The sequence below is a fragment of the Anabas testudineus genome, chromosome 17 (assembly GCF_900324465.2).
Source record: "Anabas testudineus chromosome 17, fAnaTes1.2, whole genome shotgun sequence".
NCBI classification, from domain to species: Eukaryota; Metazoa; Chordata; class Actinopteri; order Anabantiformes; family Anabantidae; genus Anabas; species Anabas testudineus.
In genome coordinates, this window is record NC_046626.1 from 5,025,620 (window position 1) to 5,041,031 (window position 15,412).

At 39.6% G+C, this 15,412-nt stretch overlaps 1 protein-coding gene across 2 annotated transcripts; it reads right to left on the reverse strand.

Moving 5' to 3' along the window:
- Window positions 1-8,860: 8,860 nt before the first annotated feature.
- pigr (polymeric immunoglobulin receptor) lies at window positions 8,861-12,932 on the reverse strand. Of its 2 annotated transcripts, none has more exons than XM_026375473.2 (8): window positions 12,802-12,932; window positions 11,831-12,175; window positions 11,624-11,705; window positions 11,211-11,437; window positions 10,093-10,189; window positions 9,688-9,776; window positions 9,505-9,549; window positions 8,861-9,395 (listed from the first exon to the last, which is right to left on the reverse strand). In XM_026375473.2, the coding sequence occupies exons 1-7, from the start codon at window positions 12,848-12,850 to the stop codon at window positions 9,527-9,529; spliced, it is 912 nt and encodes a 303-aa protein (XP_026231258.1). In that variant the 5' UTR covers window positions 12,851-12,932; the 3' UTR covers window positions 8,861-9,395; window positions 9,505-9,526. The 2 variants fall into 2 exon arrangements, with proteins under 2 accessions (XP_026231258.1, XP_026231257.1); XM_026375472.2 differs by having other exon boundaries at window positions 8,862-9,395; window positions 9,505-9,554.
- Between the last annotated feature and the right edge of the window lie 2,480 nt (window positions 12,933-15,412).

Consider the following 15,412-nt stretch of genomic DNA (forward strand, 5'->3'; position numbering starts at 1 on the left):
AACGCTGCGCTATCTTTAGCGCTGGAATGTTTTATCAATCAGGCATCCGGTTGCCTTTTTATGCCCAAAGGTTGTCCGTGATCCCATCAATCAACATGTGGAGTGAGGATGCAGAGAAGAGTGCAAGCTCATGTTTCTCATACTGATGCTGCTCTAGCCCCTCCACACCCCCCCCCCCCCTCTCCCTTCTTTCAAGTATCTGTTCTCATTTCTCTTCGAACTTGGTTCAACACACTGGAATGAATTTTTGTATGAGGTCAAATATGAGATATTTGAAACTGAATTATTGATGCATCGCTACCTGGCCTCTACAATGACTTTTCTCAGGAGACAGGTTTGTATAAAATTCTTTTTAATGTTCGATGTCACTAAGTCTGAACACACAATGTCCTTGCTTTTGATTTCGGGATTAATGCGGCTGTGATGCTGTGTTGAATGTAGAAATTAAGGTAGACAGGAGGTTAGTGAATTTTTTTTTTCCTGATTTTATAGTAATACAAAACACATGTCAGAGCCAGCAACTGGAGGACGCGATGCCTGTGTGCCCCTGCAGAGCAATGTGCAGCTTGAGTCAGAGTAGAAACAGCAGTCAATACATTTGGGTGTTGATTCAAATCTTTTCATGCAAAAAATCCCAACAAAAAGTGTTGCTTGAATGTAGAATTTCATGCATGGTGTTATATTTACAGTATGAGCAGCATTAAATGATTGAAAGCTGTGAGATCAAGCCAGGTCAAAACTGTATATTTTAAACCAACTATAAGTCGGTCAACAGATTTTTTTTTTTACCGAAATCCTACGGGGCAGAGTCCTGTGGAGAATCACAGTGAACTTCAGTATCTTGCTAGATATTTTTAGAGTAATTTCATCTTCTTCAGTTGTGCTTTCTCTGCTAATGGACATGACTACTGCACAACGTGACCATCACAGTGATGGAAGAGTGAGAGAGTGTTTGGAGGTAAGTGTAGTTTTTATCTTTAATACAGGTCTGGGCAGACTCTGGTCCAAAATATTACCACAGTATATTTTTCACATTGATATTGACAATTGCTAATATAAACCATTAACATTGTTCATGAGGAGGGTGTTTCTGCGTTGACAGGAATGGGACAGACATGAAGACACAGTGACCTTGACATTCGGCCACCAAAATGTAATCAATTCACTCGTCAGTCCGAGTGGACATTTGCGCAGAATTTGAAGAAACTCCCTCAAGGCGTTCTTGCATTTAGAAGAATGGGACAGACAGATAACGTAGTGCCCTTGGCCAAGGCTGTTGCCAGCACGGAGGAATGAAATGCTGTAGTCTGACAAGCTGCAAGATCTGAGATTCTGGAGGAAAAGAAATTTTGTCTGGGAAAACTTTACTGACATTTGTGACTTTCCATTTAAGGTAATTGTCAACACATCCCTGTTAGTAGACCCATTCCTGTTGCAATTAGGTTTCCTGCTGAAATGTATCCAGGTGCTTGGGTTAGGGCTGGGAGGTGAAGCAATTGTTGCACTGTGGTCAAACTGCTGCTCCTGTACTGACTACTTGATGCACACTGCAAAAGGAGTGGCTATAAAACAGTGAATGCATTATCCTGAACATCACAAATGATTTATTATCATAAAATCTGATCCTTCATTCCATCTAGTATCATTTAGAAAGGCCTGATGAGCAAAACAGGGCCGCCATATTTTGTTTCTCATAATAGCTTCGCGAGTTGTGTAGAAGCAGAATTTGTAGGACACAGAGCTGACATCTTACATTTGAGACTGAGCAGTCAGCCAGTGAGATAGATAGTTAGGTAGTGGCACTAGGTTAAAATGTCAGGCTTGTCCCACTCCAAGTACTCCAATCTACATGTAACCATTAGTTCAATGGTTTTATGTAATTAATATTGTTGAAAGGCATCATTGTCCACTCAAGGCGTACGTAGGCTATTCAAGATGTCAGGTAGCGTCGATGCCATGATGCTGGAGGTATATCAGTAAAGAACTGCATGTGGTAGGTGTTCGTCTTCATGACACTGATGTAAATGATACTCCACCACCAGCACGTGTCCTTCATCCCTCACCGTCACACCGGCGGCTTCCTTCCCATCATCCTTCAGCAGGTCAGTGTCACACAGTGGAATGTGAGAGGCTCAATGGGATTGCAGACCTTGGCGGCCCTTCTGATGTCTGCTAACTATCGAGCCGCTGAACAATGAACAGCAATGCTGCCTTCGCCTGCTCCACTCAGCTTAATACTGACCACCAACAGAAAACGGCCCATTGATACAACCATAAACCACATGTTGAGAGAGGTTAACAACGGCTTTGACATTGGGAGGTGGTTACATTTAATCTTGTTCCAAGTAAACTGTGGTTAGAAGGCAGAAAGTCTTAAATTGTTATAACTTGCTGGACACTTGTGTGACTAGCTGGTTAATGAAGGGATATTTCTTTTAGGAAATGAAATGACATTAAGGGAAAAGTTACTATATAAGGTGTTAAAATGTCATCTGTTGTGTTTTTAATTTGTTCCACTGACCCAGAGCCGTCAACAGCAATTAATGCAGATTTAAGATCCTATAGTGATCCTACAATAATTTGACAGATTAATGTTATTGTTATTGTACTCATAATAATGACATTAGTGATCCACCAAAGATGAAGATTCAATATTCAAGATTCAAAAAACTTTATTAATCCCAGGAAAATTGCTTTGCCTCATTACAGTTGTTCTCAACACAGACAGAAAGAAAGTGAACCACAACCAGGAAAGATTCACACCAACACAAATACACAATAACATCAATAGAGAGAACTCAATATATATACAGAATATATGAGATGGATCCGCCTACTGATTTTGGTGATGCTTTGGTTTAAAAGAAAAAAACCTTTGTCAGGTTCCCATGAGTCTCGGCTGCACTCCTACACTTGTTAGAACCAGCCCGTGGAAGTAGTGCTGGTTACCTAAAGCAGTAAATGAATAATGAATATGATAAACACATACAATGCAGTACTACTTAGCATTGTATAATGATACAATTTGCTACACTGCGGCTGTGCAGTGACTGCAGTGACAACGAGTGAAACAAAAGGACCACACAAAGCGCACTTTTACCACAATGTATTAGACCCCTGCTGAGCTGGAGCTGGACTTATGATAAGTCATCACTGAAAATTACTCGGTGTTATGTGTTGACTGTAGCATAGAACCCACGGGCATCATCAGCCTTTAAATTACCAAACTCACCTTAATATACCCTTATGCACTCAGAGCAAGTCCAGATTGAGTTGTTGCACCAATAAATTGTACACTGCCAATGGTACTATAGGAGCATGAAATAGATATTGATCCCTGTGTGTGCTTTTATTTTGCTTCTCTCTGGCTGTGGTTGATGATGTTGGGCGTACACTGTAATATATGTAATAATCCCACATGGCTGCACTTAGATTTACTTTGTTTTTATAAAAATTGCAGTTTGTGGTGATAGTAAAAGTTCATTTTTGCATTGAGTCAAAAAATCAACCTAGCAAAGGCTTTTTTTTTTTTTTTTCTTAATAATGAACTCCTTAAATCAATAATTCATTCAGCGATGCAGAATATTTCAGGAGCTTGATAGCACTTTATAGATGCAGCATATCTCCGCAGTGTGCACACTTCAACAAGTGAATCCTGTTTCTGGAGCACAAAGCTTTTTATATGCAAATAACTAATATTAGGGATTCACATACCATGTGTAGGGTTCTGAAATCCGTTATCAGCGAGAGCATTATTAGGACTTCACGTCAAACTTGTCAAAGACAAGACAAGTCAGACTGTAAGGCTGAGGGAAACGACAGTACTCTGCTTCTTCAGTTAGATCAAACTCTTTACAGATAATTAATGCATGTTTCAAGGGCACTTTCAATGCTCCACTGTACTTGTGGTGTTTTTTTTTTTCTGCCTCTGAATAAGAAAGATCCTTGTATACTATTGTTAATCATTTCATATCTAAAGCTTTTCTTCTTCTACAAACAATGAAAGCATCGGCAACCCATTTGAAAAGTAGTTTTTACAGTTACGCTTCACTGTGTGTCTGAAAAAAAGAGCAATATGGTGCCTTTTTACTTTAATTGTGACTGTTTGACATGTTTTTGCTTATTTGCTAATGAGTAAAGAAGCAAGTCACAAATTACGGCACGTAGAGTCAAAACACTGTGAATATTTCAGTCTTCATTTCCTTGTTAGGGAGGAGCAATAGAGATCATCTAAGTCATACACTGTACACACTGAACAGTCTTCTGTCCATGTTCTGTACCAATTGTTATTGCTATGCATTTTCTGCAGACAATGACAATACAATGCCTCTGACCCAGTTGGACCACATTGCAGGAATTCAGCTCCACGCTGGCAATGACATTTACAATCACAATCCTTATTGTTGAAGGAGCTGAACCCTGATGTAGTCCCATCAGTAAATGGTCCAGACTGTCTCCTTTTCCTCTGGCATTTTGCAAACGGAGGCATCTATTCTGCTGCTATTAAAGGAAGCCAACTAAGCCTCAGTGGTCTGTCAGAAGAAACCAAAATCCGCACGACAGCATAATCACAAACATGTTTGTAGCGCGTCGTAATTGTGCTAAATAAATAATGTGCTAGATGATTTCACTGTTAACAATCAGATGTCTGTAACGCTAACCTACTAGCCAAATGATCCTGTGTGCCAACTTACCTTTCAACGTTTATATACAGTAGGTTTAGGAAAATCATTTCTGCATTTCTGTCATTATGAAACTAAGTCTAGGTCCATTCATATGTTTTTACTATAGCTTTCAGCTGCAGTGCATCTCACAATCACAATTTTTCCAGGATTCTTTTCGTTTCCAAGGTCAAGAAGGAACATTGATGCTCAACAACATAGTTTTGCATCTTAATGTCATCATAAAAACAGACAGACACATACTTGTTCACGGTCAAGTGATAAAGCTCGCTCTCTTGGCAGCAGTGGTCATTACAGGAGCAAAGTGGGAGTCAGGTGACGGTTGCGTGGGTCAATACAACATCGGACTGAAACGTGATTGTTCATTGAGAGTGGTTGTTGCTGTGACCATGACAACAAAGGCTTCCTTACTCATATTTGGCTTATAGTAGATTCCCCTCTATGCTCACAGTGTCGGTGCTCTTACTGTCCTTTATAATGCTGCTCATCTCTGGCTCGAGGTGTTTTCCTATTTTCTCATAGATGTCACAAAACAACACTGCTGCTGTTCACTGGGTCGTTACTGAAGCCGAACCTCAGTAAACAAAATTATCCTACATGCTTGTCCTCACTATGGCAACATCCCTACAAACAATTGATGGGAACAGTAAAAAAAAAAAATTCGAAAGCATTCGTTTTCTTGGCTTTATGGTACATTTTCATGCTGATAAAACATGTCCATTGCAGCTGATACAGTGAAGGAGATGAGTCTGGTCTGGGGATGCACTTTTGCAGTAACACCCATTGACGTGAAGTAGGGAGGTAAAATCTGCAGCACTACAGCAGGACGGGCCTCTCATTTCCAACCTCATCATGCTCTCTCAGCGGGTGAGAGGCACTCCGCAACCATAAGTCACGCTGAATCTTGATGGCTGAATAGGATCTGGCCACCACAGTTAGGTACCATTTCATTTTATCCTTGTTTTGGTTTTAATCTGCTGTTACTATAGAAACACTGATGCAAATGATGCATCCTTTGCCACGCTGTTTACAGTGGACCTGTGATCAGGCAACCTGAGCCAAGAAACATTGTAAACTTATTAAAATTATGCTATTCAATATATTAAAAGTGAGTGTATTCTGTTGTTTTAAGGAGAATTGTGGTGTAATGGTTTGTGTATAGCCTCCATTAGCCACAGAACAGCAGCATATACCTCTACAAGCTTTCATGTTTCCTGTAGTCATTAATTTTGTTATTTTTATCCTCATTAAGCAGCATCCTAATTCTCCTGTCCTCTTGGATCTGGGTAAACAAGAACAGTGCAGTATTTAATGGGCTCCGTGTTCGCTTGTGCAACGCTCGGCCTTCTTACCAATTGTCACAGAGCACACAAGAGTCACTTATCCTTTAGCTTGGCCTGGCCCTCCATGTTTCTGGCTGATGCCTTATTATCTGCAGCTGTAGCACAGAAGGTGGATACAAATATTCTGATTGGCAAGACTCAGGGAACAGTTGCACATATGTCATATCTAATGCATATTATTTGTTGTCTTTCACATTGAATGGAAAAAGCCGTAAAAACGTCGACATATTTAAATCCTCTATAACTGTGGGGTTTAGTGCAAGCCTCCTGCTTTTCTCCACTTTGTTCAACAGAATGTTTGTGGCGACTGCACAGGAAAATTACTGGATAAACAAAGCTAAGCACACACACACACCAGTAATGTACATGAGGGACACCTTTCATACAGGGTTGACCTCCATCTAGTGGTTGAACTGATGTTGCTTGAAACACATTACAATTAATGACTAAATCCCTATAGCAACATGACAATGGTGAAATTGAACTAGATAAAGGTGGGCTACCTGGTGTCATTTCACCTTTATTTAGCATTCAATACGATAAAGCTGCTTGAAAAGCAAAAAACATTAATCCTACATGTGTGATCGCAAATACATAACTTTATTAAAAACGGCAAATCCCTCTGTACATACAGGTATTTGAACATTTATAAGGATGAAAAAATAGAAGATACAGATCAGGTCTGCAAAGTGATGTCTCCTGATCTACTCTGTTTGCTCTTTTACATAATAAAGTATTATGTGTGTGTTTCAGCTGCACTGATATAAAATCGCTGGACAAAAATAAAGAAAAAGTGAATTACAAAACTAGATGACACCACAGTGAAACACGAAATAAATTTAAACATTATTATTCTAAACCACTTTTTCCTCTTGTGACAATGAGGAACAGTTATTAGTAAAGGTTCTAGGTTCTAGTTAGTTACAGCAGATGCAGCTTTGGCCAACTCATTAGCACTTTTTTATTTTTTTTTATTTCTTTTATTGTTAGTATGAGAACAGACAGCTCGATAATGAAATGTTAAATGCTTTTCTGTTTCTTACAGGGTTAATTTGTGAACTGCAGAACTTAATATGCAGAACTCATTTAATTACTTATTTCTTATGATAAATACTTATCATATCTCTTACTTCACTTCCACAAGTTTTCTTTCAAACAGATATAGATCCATGTCTAAATGGGTTAATTAGCCGTTTCATTATCTTGTTATAAAACATACTTTGTGTTCTGTAGCAACAAAAAGTAAAAATGTAGTTGTGGCAGCCCCCTGGGGTTTCCATGCAGGCAACATGTACCATCTTGCACTTATTAATCAGGCATACTAAACGTCTTTCTTTGCAAGTTAGATTCCTGGTGAATACTAATCTTGCTACACTGCTGATAGATGTGCTGGATCTGTGACCAACAGCTTCCTCATTTCAAGCCTGCCACTGGCCTGCATCATCTGATGGGGCAGCATCAGACAAACACAGCAGCTTTGCTTTTGTTGAAAATTCTGCAACATTGTATGAAATAATCAGGAATAACACGTGTAAAATAATGCACATAATGCCATTGTATACTGCCCATCCTAATAAAAAGACACCACCTGGATTTAACTAAGCAAGTAGGTAAGAGCCTCACATTGGATAATAACTGCATGGATGATTATGTTTAAGCTGACAACAAGTTATTTAACCCTAACTGATGCAGTGAGTAGCTTCTTATTTCTTAAACAACCATGTCTGAAGACACATCCTGTGGTCATGGAAAATAACATCTGTTTCAGAGGGGTTAAATTATTGGCATGAACCAAGCAAAGAAAGCATCTACAGAGATTGATGAAACTACTAAAACTGGGTTAAGAACTGTCCGATGCATTATTAAAAACTACCATCATTTTTGTGGAAGGAATATGGATGGAGAAAAAATCTTGAGCGGTCGTGATCGGTGATTACTTAAATGTTTGTCAAATCATATAAAAAACAACATTAGAACTCACAGCTATGTTTAATAGTCAGAGTAAGAGCATTTCCACACACAGAATGTGAAGGGAACTCAAGGGTTTGGAACTAAACAGCTGTGTAGACTCAAGAAAACCACTTCTCAGTGAGGCTAATCAAAATAAAAGGCTTCAATTTGCTAGAGAGCATAAAGATTGGACTGTGAAACAGAAGAAGGTCAAGTCCACATTTACACTGTTCCAGAGTGATCAGAGTAAGAAGAGAGGCGAGTGAAGTGATGCACCCATCATACCTCGTGTCTACAGTGCTAGCCAGTGAGGGCAGTGTGATGATCTGGGACTGCTGCAGTTGGTCAGATCAGGGTTCAGCAACGTTATGTGTCCAAAGAATGAGGTCAGCTGACTACCTGAATATACTGAATGACCAGGTTATTCCATCAATGGAGTTTTTCTTTCTGATGTCACGGGTATATTCCAAGATGACAAAGCCAGGATTCATCAAATTGTGAGTTGAGTGGTTCAGGGAGCATGACACATCATTTTCACACATGTATTGGCCACGACAGAGTCCAGACCTTAACCCCACTGAGAATCTTTGGGATGTGCTGGAGAAGACTTTGTGCAGTGGGCCAACTCTCCCATCATCAATACAAGATCTTGGTGAAAACATAATGCAACTCTAATTAATGTTGTGACGTTGCAGAAGCTTATTGAAGTGATGCCTCAGAGAATGTGTGCTGTGATCAGAGCTAAAGGTGGTCCGACTATTTTTTTTTTTTTTTTTGGACAAGTTTTGGACATGTATTACACAAACGAGAGAACTATTTTGGTTTTGTTTGCTGAAAAGTAGTCAGTTCTAAATATAAAGAAAGACAAAACTACTTGAAATTTAAATTGTATTGATTTAATTGCTTCACTAATGTCAGTGCACAATTCTAGAGTAAGATATGATTCATAAACAGAATACAATTCAATTTCAATTTTCATGTACATTGGATAAAAATTTATATGAAAAATTTCTAATTCCAACAAAAGAAGGAAAATACACAACATATCACTGCCCTTAGTGGTAGTTATGGCCCTGCATTTGACTTAATGACATGGAATGATGTGGAATGACCACACTATTAAACCTATATGTTGAAAAAATCTCTTGTAAAGTTCTCTTGTAAGATGTCCAATCAATACAAGCTGCATATGAAAACTAGCAAGGAGTACCCATCACTATTGTCTTTGAACATGGTACGTGTATGGTGAAGACTCAACGATAGCATGTGTTCAGTAATGCAATGCACAAATTACATTCAGTTACGAAGAAAAACAAAACCACTGCACTGACTGAGCTCAGTACATATGGACTTCCTGGGAAGCCCTGTTAAGGAAAACAACATCAGCATTTTGCAGGTCACCTACATCCCCTGAGTACTCCTGTGGGAAACAAAGAAAAATTTAGTACTACATTCACTGAGCACATCCCCGGTGATGGCATTTTTATATATAGTTTAATATAATAGCGATCATGTTAATAGGGGCTTACATTGAGCCTTGCTTTCATCGCCTTAACTTGTCTTAGCACAGGATCCTGCTCTAGAAATGCACAGCAAGACAAATAAATCACACTTCAAATAGTCATTTTACTCATCTTATTCATGAAGCATTTATAATATTTCTTTTTATACAATATTTACTACATAAAGTGAAAAGGAATGAGTTGTCTTACTGTGTATTTTCCACAACTTTCTTGCCAATACACCCAGTCCCACGAGAAACATCACAGTAGCGCACACCAGCAAAGACTCCAAGATGTGACTGAAACACAGACACACAGTGGTGTGAACAGATCCAGTCCAAGTAATACTGAGTCTGATTACATAGGAACACGAAGGTCTGATGATGGTGGCTAGATATTAATCTGCATAAATTGTGTGATCGTTATCTGTGCTTGGCTGAGCTGAACTTGAGTGAATCCATCATGATGGTGTAGATAAGCACCTGTAATGGTTTACAGCCTGAAAGGCACCGTGCCAAACACAGAGGTGGACGTGGTAATATTATTTATAAATTCAGGTTAAAATGGCATTAAAGACAATGTCGCACAGGTCATAAAAAGGTGCTCGACTCTTACCTGTGACTGTTCCATGAATCTTTAGTGATGGGTTTAGGTGGGGCCACGTGAGCAGTGACCTGACTTTGTGCAGTTGAGGTCGTCGTAGACACTGCAGCTGAAAATAAACACATTACACACAGAGCACAAAATGATGTATTAGTAAAGCAGAGCTTGTAGCAGTGCCGTCAGCGTTCATGATATCAGTATTCTTGATAAGTGACTTGTGAAGTGAATGATCGATACCTTGTACAGCTGCAGACCTAAGTGCCCCTGCCATCTGTCACAAATGCATATTGGTCTTTAAAAGCTGCACCTGGCTTTTTAAAACTATCACTGGGGAAAAGCAATGTATTAAGACAGGTGTACTTCTTTTCATATCTCCAATAGCTGGTTGAAGTAGTTTTCAATAACATTTAAAAGCATGAAGTCAGGTCAACATCTAAGCGACTCATAGTACACTGATATATCTGGTTTCTACCTGTTACCTGAACAAATTTTAATACATGTTGTCCAGACTGAAATCTCCTAATAACAACTAAGCTTGTGAGATCTAGGTTGGTTTTGCAAAGCTTATAAGGAATCTTTAAGTATTTTTTAAAGCTGCACTAATCAACATTTTTACATTAACAATAAGTCCAATAACTAGACGTAAATGAAAAGTGTTCAAACCCTGTCAGCTACCCACAGTTCTGCTGAGCATTTTAGTGTCTTTAAGCTCTTAGACAAAGTTAGCTGGCTGATTTGATATAGTTGAGCATTTAGCAGCTAATTTGACTCAGAAGTTGCCGAAAAACCAAAACACAGTTTTCGGAGAGTTAAGGAGAGTGAATATTGGATTTACATTCACCACAGGGGCAGAAGCATAATTTCAGCAGAATGGTAATGTTGCACAGTCAATGGGTTATTTGGGTTGTTTGCTAAGTCTTTGCACATTCCAACTTTACAAGGTGACAATATGTCAGTGCTGTGTTTGCTTGTTCCACTTCCCTAAAAAATAAATCAATACTGCTTTAAATTAAAATCTCGCCTCTAACAATGTTTCAGGAATGGCTCACTAGGATTGCTCCACTCAATACCAAAGATTTACATAGAATACACATATGTATTCATTTCGGGGCAGCTATTGCCCAACCTACTAGTTGTGGGTCGCGGTTTGACCAGCAAGTGCAGAGCAACCTGCTGCTGTCCTGCGCAACACCAGTACCAGCCAGTATCTTTCAGCTGCAGCTTCTTTAAGGTTACAGTGAAAGCCCCAGTTCTGTCATCGCTGATGGCCACTGAAGTGTCTTCGTAGCTCCCTTCAGAACCTGTCAGCAGACAGGAGCTACTGTTTCCACTCCGACACCACTTCTTCTCACTTTCTCTGTCAACAGGCAGTCACAGGTTAGTCAGTGAGGCCTGAACTGAAAGAGTTTGAGCAAAAACTGTAATATGCTTCCTGGCTTTGATGACATTTTACTGACACTGTAAATATTGGTTTATGAGTTTTAGTTATTGATTGGTTAAATATTTGACAACTGTTATATGATGAATAGTGAAAGTCAAGTACCTGTATCTCTCACTGTAGAGGCATTCAGCTGTGATGCTATCCCCTTCTTCCCCACTCAGTCGGCTGTTCACCGCTGACATACCTGCAGGAAAAAAAATCAACTCATACCAAGACTTCATACTACATTTGCAGTAGAACCATTTGAAATGGTTTCTGTAACTAAAGAGGAATTAAGAATAATCCATTCAAAATAACCCCAGTACTCACCATTAATTACCTTGATGTTTGTGAAAGCGACAAAATCAGCGTTCCATGCACTGCCTATCTCCACACCACACATGTACCACCCAGAGTCGGCCTCCTTCAGGTCATTCAAGACCACGGTAAACACCTGCTGGACCGGGTCGTCAAAAATGCTCACTTTGTCCACAGCTGGATTGGCTGATCGGTGGTCGTCTGTTCGAGCTAAGCTGGTGCAGAACTCTCTCATCCTTCCCTGGCACCAGTATTTTACGTAACTGGCATACTGAGGTTCATAATGACACGGGACTGTGAGGGATCGACCCTCCAGGACTGCAAAATCTTCCACAGTAGTTACCCTACAGAGAAAAGCTGATGGAAAGTAGAGATGATTGAATGTTGAACATTAGTTTGAACTTAAACTTTCAGTCATGCTGCTGCCAGAACAGCCCAGTAACTCACAGTGAACATTTCTTATCTATGATTGACTAACGGGAGAAACTGGCCTTGAGCAATACTTGTACCAGATTTATGGTTTCACTTTCCGCTGTAACAAAACACTTTTCCTGCTTTGACATCCCCCTCCATACTTCTTATTACAAAATTGGATTATTCCCCTATAATACAGATTTTGGCAACAAATAGAACAGGCTTTTGAAAACTTGACAAAATAAACATCATATGCATCAAACAGTATGAAAGCTTGGAGTATTTAGAAAACACACACACAAAAGCCCCTCTCCGGATCCAGCAAAAAATGGCAACTGTAATAATCTTTCTAGTCTTCAGCAATGACTCAAACCGAAAAGAAATAAAGTAGTAAAGTGAAGTGAAGCATAAGAAACGGCTCACAATTCATTGTAGCACAACCATTAGTAAGCACAAGAGAAAAAGCAAGGGGGCTGCAGAACGGACATTAATCATCCTAGAACTGTTTATCTGCACAAAAAATAAGCCGCAAAGGCTCAACGTACAGCTCTGGTAGTTATAGGCATTACCTGGGATCCATGGCAACAGGCTGAGGGTGAGTATAAAGACTTGCGGCATGTTTCAGTGTAAGTTTGAGGTTCACCGAGTGAATTTTGTCCCTTGTGTAAACACAGACTTTAGGTTCCGCAGCACCAACTTCCTATCGGTCACTGAACTTCCTCTTAAGTTGGGTCCAGATGTTCCAGATGTTAACCATGTAGGTGCCGAACAGATGTTGGTGTAACAGTTGGGGAATAATTGCAGCACACACGTAATCAGCTGTACTCGCTGTGGTGGTGAGGTTAAATTTAATCTGTCCATGACTTTCTGTATAAAGATTGGATCACTTCCATGACCTTCCGTTTTCCTCAGCTTGTCAAATGTTTAAAAGGTGGGAACAAAGTACAATATTTGAAGAGTGGAAAACTGGATTTCTGTAAAGTGATCAATTTTTTTTTAACATCTTCTGTATTCTTCAGCATCCCCAAAGGACTCATTTACATTCTCAGACATTTGCTGTCTGGAGTAAATCTCACAAATTCCATGGTATTGAAAAAATGAAGACCTTAGGGGAATACTTCTGCTTTTTTGGAAAATAGGCTTATTAGCTCCCTTGCAAAGATTTCAGGATGAGAAGATGGATATCACTGTCGTGTGTGTGTGGTAAAAATGACTCACAACACTGTATGATGTCCCCTAACTAACAAATTCATTTTATTTTTACATATACATTTGTGTATAGATAAAAAAACATATACAACTGTGTTTTGCCAAACTAATCATCTATTAGCTGTAGTTTCAAATTCAGGACACAATAGTTATATAAACACCATTAAACTCTGAGCAAGAAATAAGAACCCTAAATAAAAACCTCTTTATGAAAATGTCCTATAACGTTTTGGCCTCTAAGTTTTAACGTGATTCTTTCTCTCCTTTTAGCCATCTTTTGCAAAATCCTATTCTCCTGAGCAACCAAATGCTGAGTGCTTTCACTCCACGGATGCAGAGAATTCATTTGGCAGGCTTCAATAAAATTATTTGAGTTTGGTGCCTAAAAACTTTGGCTTGGGTCCAGTCTTCATTTGTTGGTTTAAGCCTCTGCACACAGCCCCCTCTGTCACTGAATTAACAAACAATTATTCCAATGCTCTCAATTTGCTCTGTGAAGGGTGTCAAGGATGTTCCCTTTTTTTTCCCTTTGGCTACAAAGCCATTTTATAGTCATTCATTTCCTGAAAAAATGTAAGCAGATCTCAGAATTGAAACTTAACTCACTCTTTCTCTAAGAAATGAAACCAATTTTTGATATTCTTTTTCCACCCCCCTAAGTTTCTGGCAGACTTAGTTGGAACAATCACTGTGGACCCTATGTTGATGCTGATGTCTTGTTTTATTGAAGGTCTGGCTGGGAAGACAAGAACCTCTGTCTTGGAAAGGTTGAGCTGAAGATGCCTCTCTCTCATTCAAGCAGCAATGTCGGCGAGGCACGCAGAGATGTGTAGTGAGACAGTGGAGCCATCCGGTGGAAATGACAGGAAGAGCTGTGTGTTGTCCGTATAGCAATGATAGCAAAAGCCATGCGACTGGAACCTAGGGATCTAGTATAGATGGAAAAGAGTAGAGGACCAAGAACTGAGCCATGCGGCACGCCAGTGGAGACGCAGTGAGAGTTAGAAACCCACCCCTTCCAAGATACCTTGAAGGTATGTCCAGACAAATAGAACTAAAGCCAGGCCAGAGCTGTTCGAGTGATGCCCAAATCAGAAAGAATAGAAAGGAGGATCTGGTGGTTGACTGTGTCGAAAGGCTGCAGACAGATCAAGTAGAATTAAGACAAAAGATTGAGCCGCAACCTTTCAAGCCCGCAGGGATTCCATGACCTTCAGGAGTGACCACTCTTGAAGCCAGACTGGTTGACATCAAGGAGATCCTTCCACCAGTCAGCTTTTCCATCCTGATCACTGCAGCTTCAGAAAAACAAATAATTCCTCCCCATTTCCTTGTTATTACTATCTTAATAATATTTACTATTATAGAGTGGCATAATCATGTTTAATATGAATTGTAAGGATTTGTTATCCTCTATCTTAAATGCTTTGAGATCCTCTCAGACCATGTATGTCCATATTCTAGTCTTTCTGTTCCCAGAATCAGTACTCTTGTTGCTTTATCCTACCTTCTTTTGGAAATGACAGGCACTATAATGCCATTCATTTAATACATAGAGCCACATAGACAGGCTACCTCTTTGTCTGCTATTAAATCAGCATAGGAACAGATTCAGATCTGACCTTTGTAGGAGAAACCTGCGGTTGCCAACTTAATGCTGTCTATTTTTCATCTCTATATGCCAGGCTTTTTCCATTTCGGACTGGTTCTTTACAGTCAGCTCTGTCAGGCCAAACAAGCTAAAACATATCCTCAGGTCAGTGCATTCTGCAATGAATGAAAGCGAGCATTGCTAATGTCCCAGTTTAAACAAATTGAGCTCATCGGGTTATTCAAGAACAAGTACAGTAATAAAAGCAAACCCTCTTATTGCTCTAGCGTGTAATGTTCTTGCTCCTCTGCAGGAGGACTTACACTTACTTTTACTGCTATAAGAAATCACTGTACTGTAGTCTTCAATTTTAGAAAAGT

Coding starts and splice junctions, on each gene's coding strand:
- pigr (XM_026375472.2), bottom strand. CDS start 12,850: ATGCCGCAAGTCTTTATACTCACCCTCAGCCTGTTGCCATGGATCCCA. Junction 11,706..11,830: donor AAACATCAAGGTAATTAATG/GTGAGTACTGGG, acceptor TTTTTCCTGCAG/GTATGTCAGCGGTGAACAGC. Junction 10,190..11,210: donor CAAACCGCGACCCACAACTA/GTAGGTTGGGCA, acceptor GTTTATTTTCAG/CTGCAGTGTCTACGACGACC.